Below are 24589 nucleotides of genomic sequence, written 5' to 3' on the forward strand. Positions count from 1 at the left end.
AGCACGTGCAAATAGCAGAGAAAAAGCAAAAGACAGAAACAAATGCTCATTCTTGTTCATTGAACGTTATGACTTGTTGGTTCACCAACAAGTAGTAATGATGACATCAGTACAAGCTGTTTGCCATTTATTCTGTTGAAAAGAAAAACCTGTTAATTCCGCTGACCTACTAGAGACTTTGTAGCAAAGTTGTTATGAAATGATACTACTGCTTCAAGTTGCTGACAGCTAATATATTTATAATAAGTAACTTATGGGAGAACCTTGTAGGCTTTTTCTACAAGGTGCTGCCATGAGTTACACATCAAACTTCTATGTAACTATAGTTTGCAGTGTTCATGATTGCATAAATTACATTTAACAACTCAAAAGACATGTTAGTTGGCTACAAACATGAGCTTTTTTTTAATTATGGGGTTTTACGTGCCAAAATCACTTTCTGATTATGAGGCACGCCGTAGTGGAGGACTCCGGAAATTTCGACCACCTGGGGTTCTTTAACGTGCACTTAAATCTAAGTACACGGATGTTTTTGCATTTCACACAAACAGGAGTAATGATAATAGTGTAAAAGAGAAAAGGACAGCAAAATAAGTTATGAACACAGTCACCCATGTGAGCCATTCATTTCTTTATCCTTGTTGGTCTTGTGTTGTGCCCATTAGTCGAATGATAATCCATTTATCAAAGGAACAAAACACACTATTCCAAAGCATGTTGAACAAATACAAAAAATATTTGAAGAAAAAAAATTTTTTAATCTAACGATCAACTTGAAGCCCATAAAGGGAGTGAAATAGCAAATTAGACATATTTTAGAAGAAGAGATGTTATGCTGTAAAAAAATTTAATAGGCGCTCCAAAATGAATACGAACAAGCCATAATGCAAAGAAATTGGTGAAGAATGACTGCACAATATTATGCATGCCCCTTCAGCGTTTAAAGAAACCAACGATATCAGTTCGTTCTTTACCAAGGACATCTGCTTGATCCTTTTTGTGGCGTCCACATGTGCACGATACAGGTCAATGGTACTAGTGACATCTGGGTTCAGGATATTGCCGCTGCTATGCCGAACAACCAAATCAAGGTCAAGGATCCTGCAAGTGGTCATGGCAAGCATTAGTAAAGGAACGCCAATACAGATGTGTAGCTGCTATGAAGTATTACAAGGTGCCTTTGCCAACTTACGCATTGCCCATTTCAATCTTTGCAGTGACCTTTTGCTTCAATTCTCTCAGCTCATCCTGAAGACAAAAAAACAATCTTGTTATGATTACAGCTTTCCAGCACATTTCTGCCAATTGTTAGGGCTGCAGTTGCATTCACCTACCAAAAATAAAATATGTTGGAATTTAAGTCCCAAAGCTACACTTTAGTCTGTAAGAAGTAGGGAGCTCCAGATTAATTTTAAAATGGGGTTTTTAGTGTGCCCCTAAACCTAGTACATCAGTGTTATTGTTTTCAACCTGGAGCGGAATGTGGCTGCCACAGTCAAAAATCAAACTTGTGACCTCTTGCAGCAGAACACCGTCCACTGAGCCACTGTGGTGGTTACGTCAAAAATAATTATGCAGTATATTAAATGGTGTGATACACAGAAATAAAATTTGATACACATAACATGTAGAATGAGCATGAAATGTACACAACTAGCAACAAACACACAATGCAATTATCATAAGAATTTGAAATTATCCATTGGAGGCACCAGCTATCACAGAGGCTGCAACAAGACCAATGATCACAGAATAAGCTTACATGAGGCCATTGACAGGTAATGGTTATTCAATAGGACAGGCTTAATAATGACAAAAGAACAACAATACCATGCCTAAATATTTATTGCACAGCAGAACAAATTATGGTTGCATGTACACAGTAATATGTCAATGCATTTGTACATGCTTGCCTCTATATAAAAAAATTTTCAAGCAACCTGCTGAGCACAATGTTGCCCAAGTACGTGCCTGTGTTGGTTCTTTGTGTGCTCTCATTTTCTTTTCTATAAGGCTATTTCACTGCAGCTTTCCTGTTCCTTGTGCCAGTTACGTCTGCCATCTTGTACGTTTTCCAAGGCAGCGGACAGTTCAGGTGTACAGTGAAAAAAGAAGACAGTTACAAATACCATGGTGTCTTCCTTCATTTTTCTTCCTTATTATTTACAATAAATGCTAAACTGCTAAACTTTGGATGGGGAGACTGATCTATTATTAATGCTTGTAAGCAGAACTTACCATTACATACAAGCTGTGGGGTCATGAGTGGATTTGACATAGATGTGCAAAGTATTGGTCAATCTGTGCAATATATATTTATGTTGGCATGTTAAAATAGTTCCAGCATTTACAGGTGCAACAAATGTTTAAGCATTAAGTTGTATTTAAGTGGCGCTTGCAATAACATACAAACATCGCAGAGCAAAAAATGTTACAAAGGAAGGCTAAAACAACTAAAAGGAGGCACACACCACTGGCAGAGTTCCAGACATAATTTTTCTTCTGGAGTCCATCAACTCATACATCATGTTCCGAACAGAATCAAATTCTGCTCTGTTCGTCTGAAAAAGATCAAGTACACATAGTGCCCATTTATGAAAATATATTATTGAAAATAACAGTAACAGCAATACTCATGTTCAGTAGAAGTATGATACTCAATGACAATTTCGTTTTAAACTACCCACATATCGCAACAAAGAAAAAACCTACGAGGTACAGCTGTTTCCAAATGGGACCCCATTCACGAAGAACAGCCGTAATCTCCTTGATGATGGATGGCTCCTTAGGAATGACCACTTCATGGGGGCTAGGAGGAAATTTAAGAACGTTAGATCTGAAAAAGACAGCAAAACTTAAAGGTTGAAAGTAAGATACCCAGTCTTGTCAATGATGGACTCCTTGACGGCAATGTAAGCTTTCGGAAATATTCCTTTTTTTGTTTTGCTGTTGCTGCAGCAGCCATAGTACCAGTCTAAATGGGAGAAGTAAGAAAAGGAAGCAAAAGTTTCATGCCTTGTAAAGCTCCTTCATGAAGTGATGGGCAGCCAGAACAAACGAATTTATGCTGCAATATATGCAAAAAGGCACATCATATTGTGAGAGACTAGGTGCAACCCATTCAGCCAGCGTCACACCTTCAGAAACAAGCAAATAATTAGCGACTGACAACACATGCAAACGCTAAACCGCTGTATATTTAAAACGATACATCTCTGAAGAGTACACGGGGACAGAGGTCAACAAAAAATTCCAGTTTGTGTATACCTTCAAGTTCCTCGTAGATGTACACTGAATCGCCGACGTTTAACCGAAGCCTATGGACCCCTTCTTCTGTGAAGTTGGCGATTGCTGTATGCAAGGAAGTGAAAAAGTACACGCGTGATTACTGAGGCTAGCATCACACACTTACTCATCCTTAAAATCGCGGAGACTCAGCTACACCCAACACGCTGTAAGGTGTGCACCATCTGAATCATCCGAAATTTTATTTCGTGTATACAGATAACCACGCGTTACGAAAGAAGCGCCGAGTTTCATTTGATGAAGAAAGTGCTCGCTTGGTAAACTATGTTGAGTATGAGACCGAACTACCTGTTGCCGCGCGCAAATTAAAGTACAGCTTCGATTGCGGTGACTCATTTGGGACAAAATTTACATGTACGCGCGAGCACGGGACGCGCCCGACGGGCTGGATGTATCAATTACACATTCACAAGTATCAAATAACTTGCAGACGCCGTCGACAGTGCCAAGGCTAACTGTCAGGGCGGTTTAGGCGAAAGAGAGGATGTTTAAAGCCAGCAGCCTTACCAACTCCATATTTTGCTTTATCCGGCACAGGCGTCCACTTGGTCATGGTGGTATGACACTTAGCAGCAATCGCATAGCAGGAACACTTCGCCAGAACAGAAAACAAGGAGCGTCATTTCCATACCAAAACGATTCATTGGTCAGCAGCATCCGCTGCCGTGCCGCTGAGCTTTCGTCCGGCGGCTTGCCGCAGCGAGAGGGCGCGTGAATGTTTCCGCCAGGAAGTTATTTCCGGCGCTGCCGCTAACGAAATGACAAAATAACAAATAAAAAACATAATTTTTCTCTCTTGTTGGAGAGCCAAGCTATATTTCACATTATTTTATTTCTTTTTATTTTAACTTGGCATCAGACCCCTGTACGTAATCTTTCAGTCAAGTAAAATTATTGTTTACATTGTCGTAAGGCATGTTGGCCACTATGCACCTTGACTTTCCAAGCGCGATTTTTAAAATAACGCTGCTTGCCAAGTGGAGGTTTTCTGCGATGCTGATCATCCGCTTCTTTTTCTTTCTCGATGAGCTTCGGATTTCGCATGTTTCTATTTTGCCTGACATCCGCGTGGCTTGCATAAGATGCGCGAGCGAGCTGTGCGCGGAAATAGTGCGCGTACTTCGCAAGAACACTCCAGGCGTGTAAGGTAAGCATGGTTCCTTGCAGCGATTCGGATTTTAAATTGCTAACGTAACCATGCAATTCATCGTGTACCGCTTTTTCTCGGTAAGCTGCTTTTACAACCTAGGCTGTTTTGATTGGGATGCGAAAATACGAATGCGTGTGGAAGGCGTAGATCAGGCTGAGATGGCGAATGTGTGCCGCAGTGCAAATATTCGGTTTCTGCTGACGCCTGTTGGGCAGCAATTATGGCTGACTGTGTTGTGTTTCTCTCACTCGCTCAGGATTCATTTTGCTTAGTCGCTAAGTTAGTGTTAGGTTTGCGCCTCATAACTTCGCAAAATAGAGCAGATCGCGTTTGCACTGTTCGCTCTCGACGAAATGTTCTATTGCACTTAACTTGAATGTTGTCCTATCCATTGTTGTTTCTAGTTAATACTTTGAGACATGATCAAGTATGAGCTGGCGCGAACTGGGAATTGAAGAATAAACCAGTTCAACTGGTCATCTCTTTTCTTTTTTTGTCTGAGTGTTCTGTGAGCGTGGCTGTACCTTAAGTTGTCGCTCCATCGCTTTACTTTTTTGTGAAGTTAACGACCGAACCTTCATCATTAAAAAAAAAAAAACATTACTAAAGGGCTGGGTGTCACTGTGTGAGCTGCATGGAGCTTAATTCAAAAATGAACACTGGAGTAGCACGCGCATATTTTGCGCACGTAAACTTTGAACGGTACTTGAACGGTACTTCAGCAACATTCCTTGTTCTACCACTGTTTACGAACTATACCGGCCTCTGAGTGCGGCCTAAATATATTGGAAGCTGTTTTTGAGTCTGTGCGAGATATTGTGCATCTACACCCTTTTATATAGTTTGTACTTGTGTAGTATTGTTCCTGTGAACTTGCCGGTGATACAGCGCATCTATGACTGGCATCGGACAGCAGATGCTTAGCTCATTGTTTTATTTCATCACCAACCCTCATCCCCTGTCTTCCCGTCTTCACGCCAGTGTGGAGCAGCAGGCCATGCACAGCCACACTTCCCAGCCAAATATCTGCCTTACCTCTCATTAAACCTCTCTTCCTTCCTTTGATTTCCCCCTACCCGCCGTGGTTGCTCAGTGGCTATGGTGTTAGGCTGCTGAGCACGAGGTCGCGGGATCGAATCCCGGCCACGGCGGCCGCATTTCGATGGGGGCGAAATGCGAAAACAACCGTGTGCTTAGATTTAGCTGCACGTTAAAGAACCCCAGGTGGTCTAAATTTCCGGAGTCCTCCACTGCGGGCGTGCCTCATAATCAGAAAGTAGTTTTGGCACGTAAAACCCCATAATTTAATTTTTTTTATTTCCCCCTCTCTCTATCTGATGAACTTCTATGTTGAATCTGCATATAGCAAAAAAAAAAAATCTATTTTAAGTCCACTGCAGGACGAAGGCCTCTCCGATCACCGATCACCCCTGTGCTGCGCCAACCTATTCCAACTTCCCACCTAGTCATCCCACCTAGTCTTTTGCCGTCCTCGACTGCGTTTCCCTTCTCTTGGCACCCATTCTGCAACCCTAATGGTCCACCGGTTATCTAACCTGCGCATTACATGACCTGCCCAGCTTCATTCCTTTCTCTTAATGTCAGTTAGAACATCAGCTATGCCCGTTTGTTCTCTGATCCACGCCGCACTCTTCCTGTCTCTTAACGTTACGTCTATCATTCTTCGCTCCATCGCTCTTTGAGCGGTCCTTAACTTGTTTTCGAGCTTCTTTGTCAGTGTCCAAGTTTCTGTCCAACATCTCAGCACCAGTATAATGCATTGATTATGCACCTTTCTCTTTAGTGATAATGGTAAGCTTCCAGTAAGTATCTGATTATGTCTGCCGTATGCACTCCAACCCAATTTTATTCTTCTGTAAATTTCCTTCTCATGATCAGGGTCTCCTGTGACCTAGGTAAACGTATTCCTTTGCAGACTCTAGAGGCTCACTGGCGAACCTGAACTCCTGTTCCCTTTCCAGGCTACTGATCGCTATCTTTTTTTTTTCTGCATATTAATCTTCAACCCCACTCTTACACTCTCTCTGTTAAGGCCTTCAATCATTTGTAGTAACTCGTCCCCAGTGTTGCTGAACGGGAACACTGCAAACCGAACGTTGCTGAGATATTCGCCATTTATCCTTACTCCTAAGCCGTCCCAATTTAATAGCTTGAGTAATTCTTCCAAGCACGCAATGAATTATCTTGGTGAATATTTTATACAATACTGGAAGTGTATATATATATATATATATATATATATATATATATATATATATATATATATATATATATATATATATATATATATATATATATATATATATATATATATATATGCACCAAAGAGTGGTACAATAGAAAATTACTGTCATGACATCTGGTACCTCTTCGCATCTGCTCTTGTTTGTGACAGTTTTCAGCTCTGTTTTACAGACCATGACAACGATGGCCACAAGCTCATCTCCAGCAGATGGAGACCTGGTCGAAATGATACTTGAAGATGAAGTGGTTTCTTTCAGCAAGGCTGTTTTAATGCAGTCCAGCCCCTTCTTTCAAGATACCTTCAAGGACGTAAAGTTAAAAAAGAAACGGGTATGTTTTGTTTTTTTAATGTGTATACCTTTAGACTAAAGTTGTGCTAGAGCACTTGCATGTTTAATTTGCAACGATTTTAAGCAACAATACCGTAGCAGAAAAACTGAAAACAACATTTTTTTAGTTGCTTCATTTCACTTGACTCGTACTGAAAAGAGGTATTCAGTTTATACCGGGTGTTTCACGAAATGCATTCGAAATTCCTTAAATATAGGGAGGTAGAGAGACTTAAATAATTTCCTCTGGATTGCCTTTACGACAGAGTCATACATTAGAAAATTACTCAATGTAGTAACTATACAAGTAATTAGGCAAATTAGATTAATTATTTTAACTAACAGAGCGATACGATTGATCCCAATGGAAGACTTCAAGCGCACCATCCCCGGTTCGAGAAATGCGAGAAGTTGACGCTGTTAAATTTTACAGCGTGATGGATTCCCGCCAATTTCGTACAAAAATGCGAAGCGTACGTAACAGCCAAAGAGCGCAACGGTAACGCCCATAGTAGACGCCAGTGAGCGACGTGATTGATTGCGGCTTCTCACAAGTGGGCGAGTATCGAGCGAGCGTCCTTAATCAAGCCACAATCTCGATCGCTTCATGGTCGCCAAACGGTGAGACGCAAGCAGTCGCGTCACTCATGGGCGTCTACTATGGTCGTCACAGTCACGCTCGTCGGCTGTTCACTTTCCTGCGTGAAATTCGCTGGAATTCATTACGCTGTGAAAATTAGCAGCGTTAATTTCTTGCATTTCTGGAAACGGTTACAAACTCCTCGGATAGCGCGCTTCAAGTCTTCCATTAGGATCAATCGCACAGCTTTTTTGTGGAAAAGTTAATTAGTTTGATTTACATAACTACTTGTCTATTTACTACGTAGAGTTATTTTCAGATGTATCGCCCTGCAATAAAAGCAATCCAGAGTAAATAATTTAATTATCTCATCTTTCCTATTTTCCTCAAATTTCGGCCGCATTTCGTGAAACACCCAGTGTACGTTCTCTCATGCAGGTAGTCGTCTCTGGAGTGAGGGGCCGGACGTTTAAAGATATCCTGGAGTATATGAAATCCGGAAAGCTGGAATTGTCTTGCGGCAATGTAGCAGATATATTTCATGCTGCCTGCAAACTTCAAATGCGAGATATCATTCATCAGTGCATTCAGGTAAGTGCTCTCTTGCGTGAAACATTTTATGTGCATGGAGTTACCAAGTTCTCCTCGAGGAGAGCAGCAGAATAGAAAGATTTCCTCTAAAACCATGAGGAGAATCCACTGAAATCGCACACCCAACCGAAAGTTGCCGCAGGTCTCGCTGGTGCAAAATGATTAACTAAACTACATATTTTTGAGACAAGGAAAAGTAATTTGTGCACTGTGATCCTTACTCTTTGTCCTTGTCTTACCATGCAGTTTTACTAATAATGTCACACCCAGTCAATTTTACGCACAATGTTGCTACCGCATGAGGATAATTAAGGGCGGGAGGGTAAAACATCCAGACACCTTTTCTGAGCCCTTCTTGGTATATATGGAGAAACCTCTCCATTTATCTCGTAGAAATCTACAAAAACAGTGCGCCTTTGATACTTTATTGAGGCTACATAGTCACCCTCTCACCCTTGTCTCTTCTGTCTCTGCCCTCCTAGACAAGCTGTCTTGCCATCTTCGTCGACGCTAGCTCGGTCATATACGTACGTATATGCGTGAATTTTTATATCATCCCAACCTGCTGCCTTCGTCTCTCTTGGAATGGTATGGAAGGATATTTCCTACTGCAGCCTCTTCTGTTTTTGCTCTCAATCATCGGTAGTACAGTGTCCTCAGAATTCCTTGCTGTTTTAAGCACAGTGTACGTACGGGCCGGAGTGCAGGGACTTCGCGTCAAGACCATTTCGCACCCGAACCATGTCCCCGGGCGTTCGATATTGGGCACATTTGAGTGATGATGTTTGTCAAAGTTTTTGTTCATGGTGCACTGGTACCTCCTCCCTTGTTCCGCCGATAGTGGCGTTTCCCGAAGAAACACTTTCTCAGCAGTGCCCCGTTCTTTATCAGCTGCCAATTATTCGCTTTTATCAAACGCCTCAAATTATAGACTGCATCCTAGTCTAGCACTATAAGAGCGATTATGGGCAACGGCCGCTTTGAGTGAATATTTCCAAGCGTCCTTGAAGTCCGGGAAACATGCTATAAGTATCTTCAAGTCACGCATCAGCCTTTCAGCAAGAAAGTTGGCCTGCATGGTGGTATAGAGCAGAGAAACGAACCTCTATACCTCTTTGCTGTGGCTATATGCGCAGCTTGTCACCTCAGAATGCAGGTCGGTTGTCAGTAATTACAACCTTACGCTCTTGAATATACCTCTTTCAAGACGCTGAATAACGAAGTTGGTGTGTTCTCTTCCAGTCTTGGCGGCAACAAACCTTGTAAACTAATCTACTGCCAAGAGAAAAGCCTGTGTTTTTGTAAAGCCTTCGCCCTTCCTTTCTTTATCTCATTATAAGTCGAGGTGTAGCACTTCAAAGGGGACGTTTGATTATGCTGGCGTAACCATATGATTTCCTCTGAGTTTGCTTTGTATATTTGGGCATTCGTGGCAAGTTTTGAACCCCCTGGCGGCGTCCGTTTTCATTTTTTTTCACGTGAATATATGGGTGAGCTTCCGGTCCGTCCTCCAGAATCCGTCGTGATCACCCAATTCTGGGCTGCTGTGGTAATGTTTCAGTATTAATGACACGCTCGTTTCAGGTACGTGTATCCGATAGATTTTCATTTGCAAATTTTGTGTGCCTTTCCAGAGCCTTGTCGTGTTTACGCTCTCGGAGCTTTCCTTTCTCGGCACGTGCAATCTTGACAGCCCGTAACTGTCCCGATGCTTGAGTCCCGGGAATTGCGATAGTTCAAATCTGAGCTGCTGGATCTGACTTATCCACCGAGCCAGCCATTCGTTTAGGCTGGGCTAGCTGAAGGGAGTGTCAGGGCGTGGTAGTCGGTAAAAAGCTTGAAATTTAGGCCTTCAAAGTAACTCTTAGAGTAGCTTAATGCAGTTGCAACTACAAGTGCCTCTTTTTCAGTTGTGGTGTATAGTTCACTTCAGCCTTTGAAAATATGTAAGAATACATTCCATTACTTCCTGCTGCCTTCCACTGCGCTTCCGTATGTCATGTTGATAGAGCACAGTTCCTATTTCGTAGTGGGAAGCATCGGTGCACAACTCAAAAGGCAGTAAAAAATACGGTAATATCAATACGGGGTCAGAGGAATTGATGTTAACGAGGTTAAAGTAACAGCGTTCGCACTCTTCAGTCTATACCAAAGGAACTTCTTTTTCTGTCAGGGCTCTTAAGCACCGAGTTTTCGTTGGGTAGTCCTTGATAAATGTTCTGAAGTGACCCACCAGACGTAAGAAAACTCGGAGGAAGTGCAGATGATATGGCTTGACGAGACGTGAAACCCTCTGCAAACTTTCTTCTTTGGTACTTTTGGTTTTCCCATTGAAGATTGTGCCCATGAATACCACAGTTTGACAAAATAATTCGCTTCTAGAGCCACGCTCCAGAATTCTTTTATCCGAAAGGCGGCCAGTTGAACTCGTAGACATCAAAAAGTGTAACTAATGCCGTAAATGGGTTTCTTCCTAGGGTAACAATAACCACTATCCTTTACACAAATAAATTCTGGAAAACCATTAACATCCGCCAGTTTCATCTATGATCTAATCTATTCGGGGCATTGGAAAAGGGAATAAAAGGGAAAGGATAATCTGTGCACAGTAGGAGAGAACAATGTTCCTGGGGCACAATAATAATGGGCGATGCAAATGGGGATGTCGATGGCCTGATGATGCCAGAGTCAAGCATGGCATAGAGCTCTTGCTATAGCCAAAGTTTTTTCGTGACTGCAGAGGGCGTACGACTTTCTTCGGACTATGGCTATGTTGTTCAACTCAAATGGTACCTCCAGTGCCGTTGTTGGCGGCATGTATGTACCAACGCAGATAAGCTCTGGGAACTTGGATGCGATGTCGTCAGGCCATATGTAACTATAGGAGTAACGTACTGCTAGTGGCGTAGTAACAGGGGGGTGGGGGGAGGGGACGGAGGGCCCTGGGCCCCGGGTGCCAGATGCCAGTTGGGAGGAGGTGTCATATGTCTGAAGACCCCCTCTTTCCTCTGGCTTGACTAGGCGTAAATGGTAAAGAATGTTCCGGTAACGAGCAGCCCTTCTTCATGTACCCGGTGTACCAGATGTGTAGAGCCGCAGAATTGTCGGCTGCATTGTGCGGGCTAAGAAAAATCAGAGCGGGCATCGCTAAACATACAGTCTGGCGACGTGTCTCTTGGGTCCTTCTTCAGTTCGCGTTGCGAAGGCGAACAAATACAGCAGCAAGAGAAGATCCCCTTGTGGGCGCTGAACGAGCGTGCCCGGCCCTCGCGTTTACGGCCAAGCGTGCCTCGAGTGCGATGGTGCAAAGTTCAAAGTGCGGCCGTCGACCGACGCGAACGGGATTCTCGCGATCGTCTTCGAATTCGGTGCGGCCGGAGAGTTTGGCGGCGTATGACGATTAGACAGACTGTAGACGCGGGCGCTGCGAGAGAGATGTCCTGCTTAAAGCTTTCACTTTCCCTCTCCCGCTCGACCGAGGAGGCGCAGAGAAACCCGCCGTCATGATTATTAGTATATCAGTTTTGTATCAGTTTCGCGGTGTCCAATAAAAACACCGTCTCGTAGTCCTAGCTAACCGCCTCTTCATCGTTTTGTTGTTGTGTGACTTCATGTCAGAAACAGTGTCTTGCTACACGGAGTTTTATAAAAAAAGGGGAATTTTGTCTGGATATTTCCCCATATTCTACCAGGTTATGTGCCTTTGTGACCATTATGAACTCGGTATCGTGCAGAATAAGGCAGATAAATATTAAGGATATCTTAAATAACTGCTTAATTAACAATTATCAAGGAAACATTGCAATTCGTAAATTGAGGGCCTAAAGTCATATTCTCAACAAAAACTTCTTCTGTAAAAGAAATCGTCTTGGTCGCTAGAGCCTGCAGTACTTTGGCACTGCGAGCGACCCAGTATGGCAGTACCGAAATAACTATGAATTAGTGCACTAATGACATCGATCTCTCCGTCCTCTTCATTGCGAGTGCAGACCAACAGTAGTGCAAGGTTTCGCTGGCACGGGATTCATCGCGGCCTTCTCTTTTTTTTTTCATGGTGACGCCAGGAATCGACACGCAGCGCGCTCTATTCCGTTCCCAACCTTGTGGCGGTGCCTCAGCTTTATGGGTCAGAATGAAAAGAACTCGTAATTGTCATCACATTGGCGCCCGCGCAGCAGGGAAGCAGGTGGCGTTTTCGAATATGGTGGAGAGATCAGCGTCACTGACACGCTATTTAATTTTCGTTTGGGTTCAGGGCTGCCTGCAGCTAAAATACTGCACGCCGTAGTACCTGCGACTATTTTTGTGAAGTTGTTGTTGGGCAACATATGACGGCCGGGCTTCAATTTTGCAAATGCAATATTACCTCTTTAATTACTAATTAAAACTTTATTAGAATATTTCGGTTACTTGTAAGCCATATTTTCCACGATTCCGTATCTGTATTGGCTGCCACGCCTTACAGTCTGACAGCAGATGACCAAATGCGCTTATCACAAGGTATCAGTGCAGCACCCTGTGTTATTTGGTGCAGAAAATACAACAACATGTATACCTGCTAAATTCGCGATCTCTGGGAACGAAAGCGAAGGGGGAAGGGGGCGGGGGGCATGCCGCGGTATCCAAGGCGGCTGTGCTGGTGCTGAAATCACCCCCCCCCCCTCTCCGGGAATTTTCGATATCCTCGTCTTCCTGACTGCACCTAGGGGGGGGGGGGGTGACAGCAGACCTATAGGTCCCGGGTGCTAGACGACCTAGCTACGCTACTGCGTATGGCGCAAAATTCATCAAGAAGGGCGGGAAGAAAAACGAGACAGAGCGCCTGTCTCTCTATTCACCCTTCTTGGTGTATTTTTCGCAGTAGGTTACTCGTTCAGTATGATCCAACTAATCCGCAACAAAGTACTCCATGTAACTATACCCTCCTCACAGTGCATTCCTTCGTAGTTATGATATCGTTCCACGAAATATTTATCTTTAACCGTTTAATGTCAGGCCGAGAGAGGATAACATCAAAGTTGAATCCGGACAGTACCAAATTTTGACAATGGTTTCCTGGTTTCTGAACTTATTCTTTGCATCAGTCCAACTTGAAAAATCTCTCCTTGTTCCCTCATAGCCATGAACTAGAATAGACTTTCCTGCGATAATATCTTTTTGAAATAATTTTTTTTTTCATTTACCAGGCTGACTGATGATCTGCAGTGTCCACGAGTGCTGATACTTCTTGAATGTTCACAACCATAGGAACACATAAAACAATTGTCTTCATAAGAAGCACGGTCTCGTGTTCATTACTACGTTGTGTTTGAGTTTCGAGGATCTTTCACAATCCTCGAAGCGTGGCAGGGTTCGTCCAGAAGTGGTGTCATGGCGATTAGTGCGTATAAATTTGTCACGTGCTTTCTGTTGGCACCATGCCATTGCAGGTTGTGCTGTTTCCAGGAGTGTGGCCCTCGCTTCTCTGCAAGTATCTGTCACAACAACGTCCTTTAGCATATTAAGAAGGTCGTCCACAGACGGTCCACAGAACGTGGTGACATGAGTTGTATCTTTTAATGATATTCGCTCACCATTCCAAGCATTGCTTTGGTTCTGCTAGCTGAAGTAGGCGACACTTTTCAAAATGATCCGAAAAGTGATTTTTTCCCCTTTCTACTTATACATGGGTGCTGTAGCATAGCCATGGCGTGCTCGCAATAACGCCAGACCAGTGAAGCCTCAGCGTAGTCAGTAGAACAAAATGAACGTTTATTCAAAGGTGTAGAGCGTATTTATAAGTAGCCGAGTGGCAGGAAGATAGAAAGGAGCACGTGTTAGTAGAGATAGTCCGAACCCGAAGGATCGCCAGATGAGGCGATAAAAGGTGCGCGCACTTCGAAAATGCGTTAAGTTGCAACATTCCTTCCTCCTCAGAAATGAAAGCGTTGCACTGGCTTGCGTTCTCTCGTTGAGCGTCTCAGAGTTTGTTGGGCGACACCTGTATGCAACGGGGCCACTGGAATATCTGGTGCCGCAAAGTCTGGAGAACGGGTGCCATTTGGAATGCGCCGAGCGGTTATGCCTTCATCCGGATTCACCGTTTCTGGATGCTGTAGTTGTGTTGCTTGGTCCGGCTCACTGCGATGTGTGGTGGTTGTAGCTACTGTCGGTTTGACGCCTGGTACTTCCTGTCGAGGGCGGACCTGGTCCACGTGCCGCTGGATGACTCCGTCTGATGTTTCCACGGTCACCATTCTCGCTCCCGACGTCGCCTTCACATGACCGGGCGTCCACTTGCTCCCCACACCGTAATTGCGGGTATACACTTCACTTGCAGGTAGCGGCAGCCAGTCATCTTGGTCCTCTTTTGGCCCTGCAAGTGCTGGAGGAAAGCATGTGTCCAAGCGTGAGCGTATTTGATAGCCCAAAAGGAGCTCTGCTGGGGATTTACCCGATTTTCGCGGAGTCCTCCGGTAGTTAAATAGCAACCGTACTAGGTTCTCTTCCAGTTTTCCTTTCGTCATTTTTCGAAGACCATCTTTTATCGTTCGCACTGCCCTTTCCGCCGCACCATTAGACTGGGGATGGTATGGAGCGCATCGAAGGTGCACAATGTTGTTGTTTGCCACGAACAACGCGAAGTCTTGACTGGCAAATGGGGTCCCGTTGTCAGAAACGATCGTGCGCGGTATTCCAAACCTGCTGAAAATGCCACGCAGACAGTCAACGGTAGTCTGCGTTGAGGCATGTGACAAAGGTATTGCTTCGAGCCATTTGGTGTGTGCGTCGACTACTACGAGTATCATTTTTCCGCAGATCGGACCCGCGTAGTCAATGTGAATACGGGACCACCTTTCGCCTGTTTCAGGCCAGTTAACGACGGGAGCTGCAGTTGGCATCGGCAGATTTTGCACACAGTACTGGCATTGTGCAGACACGTCTTCAATATTTTTGTCGAGGCCTGGCCACCAGAACAAAGAACGAGCGACAGATTTCATTGCCGGTGAACCCTGGTGCGTTTCATGTAGAAGATGCAGCACTCGCTCCCTAGCTTCGGTCGGTATTATGACCCTATTACCCCAGTACACCAGTTCATGTGCTACGGATAATTCGAGCTTGCGGTCAAAAAACGGCAGTACGGCCCGGGCCATTCCGTTTGCGTTTCTGGGCCACCCATGTAATATGTACCGTTTGACCTCGACCAGGACAGGGTCAAAAGCCGTTAATGCTTTCAGCTCACGCGTTGTTATGGTGCCATTGTTCAGCTGGTTTAGCGACAGCACATATTCGGGCGGCTCACCGTCATCGTCAGATTCCGAAGATCTTTGCGGAAGTCGGCTGAGGGCGTCAGCGTTCAGCATCTGTCGTCCTGGTGCATACTGTAGCCGGTAGCGGTAGGCCCCCCAGGTGGAGTGCCCAACGTTGTATCCGTGCGGCGGCCATTGTGGGCGTCTGCTTGTCCGATTTCAGCAGGCCCAACAATGGCTGGTGGTCAGTCACTAAGCTAAATTCCCGACCTAGAAGGTAGTCGCGGAATTTCGTGACGCCGAATACCAGTGCCAGTGCCTCTCGCTCGAGCTGCGAATAGTTGCGCTGCGCCTGCGTTAATGTTCGCGAGCGGAACTCAATGGGCCTGTGAACGTTACCGGTCGTGTGAAACAAGACAGCTCCCACACCGTACGGAGACGCGTCACACTCAAGTTTAAGTTCCTTCGAAGGGTCGAAATGAACTAGAACCTTGGCTGTTTTAAGGCTTTGCTTGGCAAGATCAAACGCGTGCTCTTGCGGCTGTTTCCATTGCCAGCGTGCGTTCTTTTCAAGCAGTTGATACAATGGGCCAAGTGTGGTTGACATGTTCGGCAGAAACCGCGCGTAAAAAGTAATCATACCCAAGAATGAACGAAGCTCACTGACATTACAGGGGCTCGGTGCCTTCATGATAGCGTCAAGGTTTTTTTCTGTCGGATGAAGCCCATCACGATCGATCCGATGGCCTAGATAAGTTACTGCTGGGCTGCGCAAGTTGCATTTATCGAACCTTAGCTTTACACCGCGCTCTCGGAAGCGCTGTAAGACGTTTTTCAGCCTTTCGCCGCCGTCACTCGCTTTTTCGGAAATGAGCACATCGTCAAGATAAGCCTGTGCTCCTGGAAGGCCAGCCAATACCTCATCCATTTTCCTTTGGAATATTGCGGGCGCTGAGGCTATACCGAAAGGAAGTCGATTGTAGCAAAATAGCCCTTTTGGCGTATTAATGACGCAAACTTTCTTCGCGTTATCGTTTAGCGCCACTTGATTGTATGCATCCCGTAAATCCAAAGTGCTGAAATAGTCCCCATCGTGTAATCGGGCAAACATATCCTCAATGATTGGCAATGGGTATTGCTCAGTTGCACACGCTGGATTTACTGTGGCCTTGAAATCGCCGCAGATGCTTACTGCGCCGTCTTTCTTAAGCACTACGACTATGGGCGTTGCCCATTCAGAGTGTGCCACCGGCGACAGCACGCCCACAGAAACTAAACGGTTTAGCTCGAGTGACACTCGCTCGCGTAGCGCGTATGGAATGGGTCTGGCCTTGCAGAACTTGGGTACGGCGCCTTCCTTCATGTGCAGGCCATGGCTGGAGGACCCTTGATTAGCCCCAGTTCCTCGGAGAACACGTCGTTGTAGTCATTGAATATGCTGTTCACGCTGGATTCGCTCGAGTCATTTGTTGCCGCCGAGTTCTCTACAAAACTAACCACTGGAGCACCTGCGCTGTTCAGCCGCTGGATTAAATCGCGACCGCAGAGGCTTGGTCCCGCACAGTCCAAGACTGTCAGCGCACACTCCACTGTCACCCCTTTATGACAAACCTGGAGCGCAAGCTCCCCAAGTACTGGAAGGCGTCCTGTGTAGCAAGATAAATTGAAACTGGACGGTTTCAGTTTCGGCCATTGCTCACGGTGCTTATAATATAGTTCACGCGGGATGACACAAACGGGCGACCCGGTATCAACTTCCATGCTCAGCTGCACACCGCACCAATCAAACGTTCGGCGGATCGGCGGTTCCAGACAGCTTTTTCGTTGGGATACCAAAGTCCAAATGTGGGTGGCTTCGGATTCCTTGTCGGCTGAGGCTTCCGTCCCCAAGAGGGTGTTAGTTTGGGCTGTCCTTGCCGTGCCTTGTTCTCTAGCCCCGCGACTTCGACATTTCCTTGCAAGGTGACCACGTCGTCCACAGCGGTAACAGCGAGCGTTAGACCAGGAGCAACACGCGTCATTATGTTTTGTACTACCGCACCTTGCGCATTCTTGACGTGTGGCAGCCCTCCTTTCATCCACTAGAGTTTCTTTCCGATACGCCTGTACTTTTAACACGGGTGTCGTTGCCGGTCCGATCATCTCTTTTACATCACTATCCGCAGCCTCAGCTGCAAGGGCCATCGCTTCAGCGTCTTGTAGCGTTAATTCTCGCTGTGCCAGTAGCTGCTTCTGCAGGGCACCTGACCGTATTCCACAAACAATGCGATCTCGAAGCATGCGATCCAAAGCACTGCCAAAATTGCAATTGTCAGCTATTCGGCGAATGTCTACCAGGAATTCATTAACAGGCTCGCCCTCCGCTTGACAACGACTGAAGAACTTGTAGCTTTCGGTGATTTCGTGTCTTTTGGGACTGTAGTGCTCACTCAAAACTTCGACGACTTCTTCATACGTCAATGCATTTGGCTTGCGTGGAGCCACCTTCCCTGCCAGCACTTGGATCGTATGCGTATTTAACGCAGCAACAAGCAATGCTCTTTTCTTAGTCGAGTCTTCAATCGCATTCGCTTTGAAGTATGCTTCTACTTTAATAAGGTACGGCTTCCACTTATATTTGCCTTCTTCGAAGTCGGGAAGTTGGTGAGCCATGATGACCTTGGTTTCTCGGTTCTGCGTGGGTTCCGGTTCAGCGTCGACTTTCACTGCATGGGCGATGTCCATCCTCGTCGCCACTGTAGCATAGCCATGGCGTGCTCGCAATAACGCCAGACCAGTGAAGCCTCAGCGTAGTCAGTAGAACAAAATGAACGTTTATTCAAAGGTGTAGAGCGTATTTATAAGTAGCCGAGTGGCAGGAAGATAGAAAGGAGCACGTGTTAGTAGAGATAGTCCGAACCCGAAGGATCGCCAGATGAGGCGATAAAAGGTGCGCGCACTTCGAAAATGCGTTAAGTTGCAACAGGTGCCTTATCCCACACCTCGAGCGCTTTCATTGAAAATCAAAGAGAATACTTATTTTTCCACACGTACCAAGGCTGTTCTTTATGCTCAACGATACAATGGTCAAACCATTTTCTGGCATTCCCGCTTAGGTATTTCGACATGTTAATCACGCGGTCACTATCCATGCGCCAAATACTTCTTTTGAAAGCGTAGTCGTAATAGTCGAGCCATGCATTTCAGGTGCCGTCAAATACTTCTGTAGCTGCTTGTGATCGGCTCCTACAATATACTGCGAGCGTACTTCAAAACGTCAGTCGCAGTTGCGCCCGATAGGTGAAGCATCGATTGCGATAGCAAATTAGTAGTAGTAAGGATAGGAAGTAAGGATAGTAGTTTTATCGCCCGTATAAACTAGTAAATATTCGCTTACTAATTAAATTAACAAGCATGATGTCACGCGCGCACAAGCAAACATGAACACATCTCACTCGACCGCACACACCCGTTGTCAAAACGCTGAAGTGAGAAAGTGCGGCAACAGCAGCGAGCGAATTGATATCCATGCTGCCTCTCGCGTCAACGCAAACTAATCGGCGAGAACACAGCGCGCACGAAACTATCAGCACTCGGCGCGCCATACGCAGCCGCCGCCGGAGTAGAATGCCCCCCTTCCTGACCTCTCCTCGGTGCCTTACGTGCAACGGAAGACAGCTCGCTTCCTCTCCGCTTTCCTCCAGTGCGCGCGCTAGATTGAGTCATCATCGTCGACTCACCCTCGCACGCTTGCACTCGCACGTACAGCATACGGCGCGCCGCCACGATGTTATCGTCCTTGGACTTTATAGGGAACATCACGGCGACGCCGAAGGCAGAAATGTACCTGGGGTGTCTATATAATTGCTATCGAAATACTTGTTCGCGTTTGGCTTGCTGGCTTTGAACTTCCACAGGTGCTATAGTGCGTCTGACAATATCTGCCTTGAAGAAAAAGGATTTGCAGTGACGCTAGGAGGGGTGGAAAGATCTTGCTTAATCAGGAACCTAAACTCCTTCAGATCCATATTGATCCTTGCGGTACCTTTAACCATAATGTCTTCCAGTATCGCATTAGCTTGGGCAGCTATAGCTTCTAGAACCGGATATGTCGCCTCCTTTGTGCAGACGTGATGTCTCCGTCATCGAGTCTGTAGATCGTACCGATAGGTCGGCCGTCTCGCTGTACCATGTGGAAAGTAGTCCTCATCTTGCTCAGTACTCGACGGCGCCAAATGTAAAAATATACGGAATCAGTGCGCCTTCGATACTCTGTTGAGTCTACATAGTCGTCCTCTCCTTCCATCTCTTGTGTGTCTGGTCTCTTAGACTGTTGTGCCTTCATCTTCGTCGCCATTCGGTCTTAGCTTGGTCATGTACATGAACCTCTATACTTTTTAGGCTATTAGCACTTATTATATTGCTCTGAGTTGTTTGGTAATTTTCTTTTTTGACTTGTTTGCTGCCGTCGTGATCTAAAGCTTGGTACTAACTGTACGTAAGTGTGTGTAGCTTCTAAGAGACAGTATTTTGCTGTTGTCTTATCAGTTGTGGCAGGGAAGCTAGATGGAGACTATGCGAGCCAAATTACTTTTTCTCCATTAATTTTCTTAGAAAGCTGCGTGGCCTCCTTTGGTAGTTCTCTCACTGCATGAACATTTATTGATATCCCCTTTCTTATTGCTCTTAGCAAGCAATAGCTATATACACAAGTGGAACATTTGAATGAGTGTGTACACATTTTTTTTCTTCAAAGAAATATCTTTAGTGAATTCTTAAGTACCTTAAATATCAATGTGCTTGTTACAGAGCTCTTACAATAGCTAGCTATCATGCTTTCTTTCTTTCTCTTTCTTTATTCTCTTTTGTGATCACAACTGATTTTTACACCATCTGCTTCATTTTCTTATATGCAGCAATCAGAAGATCAGTACAAATATGAAATATTTCTATGGTAATAGTCATGTTAAGTGATGCAGACGTAAGAACTAAGGCATTAATGTATCCTGCCTACCTGTCTATTTGTGAAAAAAAAAAGTAGCAGCCTGTGTGTGTTGTGCACATGCAGGTCGTGGTGCGAACTGCGCATCCGATGCTATGTGCACTCTTATTATTGTCATCATAAAGCAATATACTAGGATCACCTAAACATTGAAGGATTATCTTTATCGAAGACGATTCATTATTAATATTACTGTTTGTGACTGTTAAAGAACTGCTTAATGTAGACCTAGCTCTCATACATAACAAAACAGCTGCATTCTCTTTGACCAGTGCTAATATCTCTCTTCGCAGTTGGAAACAAACTCAAGCGCAATTGGGAGACAAATTATTTTATACAAGACAGCAAAGCGCATGAATAATGTGCGTGAGAAGAACTCTGCTTTCTACCACCTTGTTTCAAATTTCGAACTTGTTGCACAGTCAGACGAGTTTCTGCAGCTTGACACTAGTGATGTCTGTGAACTGCTATCATCTGATGTCATAGGCTGCAAAGGGTAAGATTCTGTTTTCGATTTGTTGTCTGTTGTGTAAATAAGAAGAAATAAATTAAATTAATTTGCTTACATTTCTACGTCTGTAAGATTGAATGCCATCAACAAAACATTACTGGTGGCCTCTCAACTCAACTGGAAACAATATGTACTAGGTTTTCTTTGAGTAAAACGGGCCATATTTTTGAACACTTGGTCCAAGTTAGCTCGGTCAACCTGTATAATGTGGTTGCGTTCTCGCTTCTTCTTATTTGTGTATATGGGCTTGTGCAGCTGTGAGTTTAGTGTTGATGACTGATAAAATTACCAGTGTACATCTGGAGATTCGACGTGCTTACAGCATTTGTTTTATTATACAAGAGCACTGCGCTAATGAGCTAGCTGTGTTTTACAATGTGTATACATGGTATGAATAAATCTCCTTGGCACATTCTTTCTTTACAGAGAACTCGACGTGTTTAACGCTGCCTGCCGCTGGTTAAACAATAATGTACATGAACGGATGGATCAGGCAGCGCGGCTGATGTACTGCGTGCGATTCCCATTGATGAGTTTGATGGAGCTTAGCCACTGTGTAGAAGCAAAGATTCCACCTGGCCTTCAAGATGTTCACAACGTTCGCGTCATGATCCTCAGTGCTGTGTGGTGAGGGAGCAGATTTGTTACTTTTATGCACCGTGTTTTTTAACATGGAAGGCTGTACTGAAATAGGATGTTATTTCACACTTGACTTGTGATTTGGATTTTAACTCTACATTTTCGTTTTCTGTGCATTGAGAGTATGTCTTTCTTATCCAGCTTCTGGGTTGCTAGAACTGCTGGAAAAGAAACGGAGGTTGGGCACCTAACTCGCACGCCTCGCCACTATATGAGTGAACTTCCTGGGGTATGTACCTTTGATGCTTGCATCTACTGGCATTTCATTGTTTTACTGACTGAACAGTAAACATGCCTCGTTGGAAAATGAGTGATATTTTTGTTTTTTAACTGAAATTTGTAGCTGATCTCCTTGGTGCAGTTTAGGCAGACAAAAAGATCCTTATAATTTCTGGAATTAGCATACCTCATAACGAAGGCTGTAGTACTGCGTGGCGTTGATGGCGCATCCTACTGCACATTTGTCATCTTCAAAACCTTTTGCAGTCAGGGGCGCTATAACGTAAAACTATTCCAAACTTTTCTATTCCAATTCTGTAATCAGCCAACCGCGATTGCTCAAGAACTTTTTTTGGATCACCCCCACTTCACCTGTCTGTCAAGCGACGTCACGAAAACCGCGATAGCTCGCCATCTGATATGATGTGTACACACTGTTTATGCATAACTTGACCGAACGAAACAAAAATAGTTATTTCTGATTCGACGGCTTTTTTGCCATTAGCCCTCGGCTATTGGTCTAAAGGTTTCGGGCTGCACTCACTTCACCTGCCTGTCACGCGACGTCACAAAACCGCAAAAATTTACCGCGTCAGAGTGACGCGTACGCGTTAAAGATGCATTAATATGCCGAGCAAAACTGAATTTTTTTCTGAATAGCCGCAGCCTGCCCCGTTCCGAAAGGAATAAAAGATGGCTGCCGCCGATCGCTCCGGCACTGGCTACTCGCCCCTGCCGGAGTGCATGGGTTTATTTGCGTGTCCTTTTTTTTTTTTTGCGTGGCCTCCTTTTTTTGCGTGGCCGTCTAACTTTTTCGAGAAATTTCGGCACGTTTACGACCTCGTTCTGCCAACTCTTCTTTGCTGAGGATCCGTTTTAGCGTCATTCTTAAGCTTTCGTTTGCATGCCGCCGCGATTGTCGACGAGCCACCGCAAGCGGACCAATCGCAGACGCCGGCACCACCCTCTTCATCCGGTTATCGATATTCAGTGCAGTGGCTCGGCCCCATCAAATCCCTCTCCACTTGAGCATGCTCCTCGCCTCTTGTGAGCCAATTAGATAAGACAAGCCGCTCAGTGCAGGCAATGTTATTCGTTTTTCACGCAAACAAAAGTGACCTCCTATGAACGAGGGGAGCATTTGATTGGTTTGTTCAGACAACCCTGCGGGTGACTGCCCGATGCTTGCGTCGGCGGTTTTGCAAATTTGACGTCAGGAGATTGGAATAAAAATATAGTGGAATAGTTTTACGTCATACGGCCCCAGCATTCTTTCTCTGTGTTTCTTCTTTTGTATTGCTATTTTCTGAAAGAGTACGTAAGCTATGCTAGATACTTTCCTGTGCAGCTCTTGTCTGCACGTTCGTGAACTCCGCCTTATCGAATAGTGGCAAAGAAAGCAATGTCATTTGTTGAGTTGAATATCAAATACCGTGAACAATATACATATGAGCAGAAACACAAAAAAAGCAGCTTACATTTCAAAAAGAGACTGTCTCGTTTATTTTCGATGAAACGCAGATTCCATCAGCCACTGCAATCATGAAGATTAAACATTGCATACCGTACGAGAGTCTATGGGCTTCCTTTACCGCAGAGAGAGAAAAAAAGACGAGTGATCCGTGCGCACAGCGGCGCTCACAGTCTCTTCAAACTCGGCATCGCCAGTCCCTTGTGACACAGAAAATAGGCTGCATTTTCATGCCTGTACGATTTGTTTTTTTTTTCCTTTTGCGCGAAGGCCTTCGCCGGAGGAACGGACAGGTACAGGAAGGCCATACGAATGTTCTTTTGTTCAACGCCAGGCCGGCTTTGAACAATTTGGCCCCATGCGGCATGCCATGATGGCATATGACAGCGGGGGATATATTACACCGAAATAAGCAACCGAGATGCTCCAGTTTAGGCCAGCAAGCGCACTGGCACTATGCTTATTTGGGTGGCAGGTGTAACGTTAAGGGATAAGAAAAGAGCAGATTGGGTGAGGGAACAAACGCGAGTTAATGACATCTTAGTTGAAATCAAGAAAAAGAAATGGGCATGGGCAGGACATGTAATGAGGAGGGAAGATAACCGATGGTCATTAAGGGTTACGGACTGGATCCCAAGGGAAGGGAAGCGTAGCAGGGGGCGGCAGAAAGTTAGGTGGGCGGATGAGATTAAGAAGTTTGCAGGCATGGCATGGCCTCAATTAGTACACGACCGGGGTTGTTGGAGAAGTATGGGAGAGGCCTTTGCCCTGCAGTGGGCGTAACCAGGATGATGATGATGATGATGATGATGATGATGATGATGATGGGTGGCATCCCGTGCGGACATATATCATCTCGGTATGCTGCATATGGGGTCTGAAGTTGAACAAAACAACCTTCGTATGGTCGTCCTGCGTCTCCCCGTGCCTGTCTGTTCTCTTGCGAAGACGTCCGCACAAAAGCAAAAAAAGAAATGACTATTTGATTTTTTGAACCAAACTGGAAAACCGCAGAAGTTGCGGTCCCTGAGTGGGCATAGGAGCAGTGAAAGTAGTCACAAATAGGTTTACTCCAGATACTCCCCCGACCATTCGCTTGTGCAGACCCCACACCGCATGGTTGTCGGTTTACGCGAAGCTGAGATGAACCGGCAAGACGAAACGGCGCATCTTGACTAGAGATGCGCAGCGGCCTTCGGCGCCGAATGCGACCCGCAACCGTCAGACCATGCGGCGGGAAAACGCGACACAGCGACACCTCTGACCACGGCATCTAAACTTTCAGACGCCACAAAGTTCTCGCGTGACAGCACAAGCG

General features: G+C 45.2%; 2 protein-coding genes across 4 annotated transcripts in view; one reads left to right on the forward strand and one right to left on the reverse strand.

The window, feature by feature from the left end:
• Positions 1 to 4027, reverse strand: part of mbc (dedicator of cytokinesis protein myoblast city) — a 91715-nt gene extending 87688 nt beyond the window's left edge. For 2 of the 3 annotated variants that reach the window (XM_075676394.1, XM_075676393.1), the window contains exons 1-7: positions 3814 to 4027; positions 3268 to 3351; positions 2878 to 2974; positions 2713 to 2809; positions 2472 to 2561; positions 1193 to 1248; positions 975 to 1101 (exon numbers count right to left, since the gene is read on the reverse strand). In XM_075676394.1, coding sequence (XP_075532509.1) covers positions 975 to 1101; positions 1193 to 1248; positions 2472 to 2561; positions 2713 to 2809; positions 2878 to 2974; positions 3268 to 3351; positions 3814 to 3859 — 597 coding nt within the window. In that variant the 5' untranslated portion in view covers positions 3860 to 4027. The remainder of the gene's footprint in view (positions 1 to 974; positions 1102 to 1192; positions 1249 to 2471; positions 2562 to 2712; positions 2810 to 2877; positions 2975 to 3267; positions 3352 to 3813) is intronic. The other variant, XM_075676392.1, reaches the window with a different exon arrangement.
• A 256-nt stretch (positions 4028 to 4283) lies between these two features.
• The window catches only part of LOC142565790 (kelch-like protein 26), a 34786-nt gene continuing 14480 nt past the window's right edge, over positions 4284 to 24589 (forward strand). Inside the window, exons 1-6 of the mRNA XM_075676323.1 lie at positions 4284 to 4453; positions 6893 to 7051; positions 8069 to 8221; positions 20725 to 20927; positions 21369 to 21569; positions 21723 to 21810. Coding sequence (XP_075532438.1) covers positions 6896 to 7051; positions 8069 to 8221; positions 20725 to 20927; positions 21369 to 21569; positions 21723 to 21810 — 801 coding nt within the window. The 5' untranslated portion in view covers positions 4284 to 4453; positions 6893 to 6895. The remainder of the gene's footprint in view (positions 4454 to 6892; positions 7052 to 8068; positions 8222 to 20724; positions 20928 to 21368; positions 21570 to 21722; positions 21811 to 24589) is intronic.

The sequence above is a fragment of the Dermacentor variabilis genome, unplaced genomic scaffold (genome assembly GCF_050947875.1).
Source record: "Dermacentor variabilis isolate Ectoservices unplaced genomic scaffold, ASM5094787v1 scaffold_12, whole genome shotgun sequence".
Taxonomy (NCBI): Eukaryota; Metazoa; Arthropoda; class Arachnida; order Ixodida; family Ixodidae; genus Dermacentor; species Dermacentor variabilis.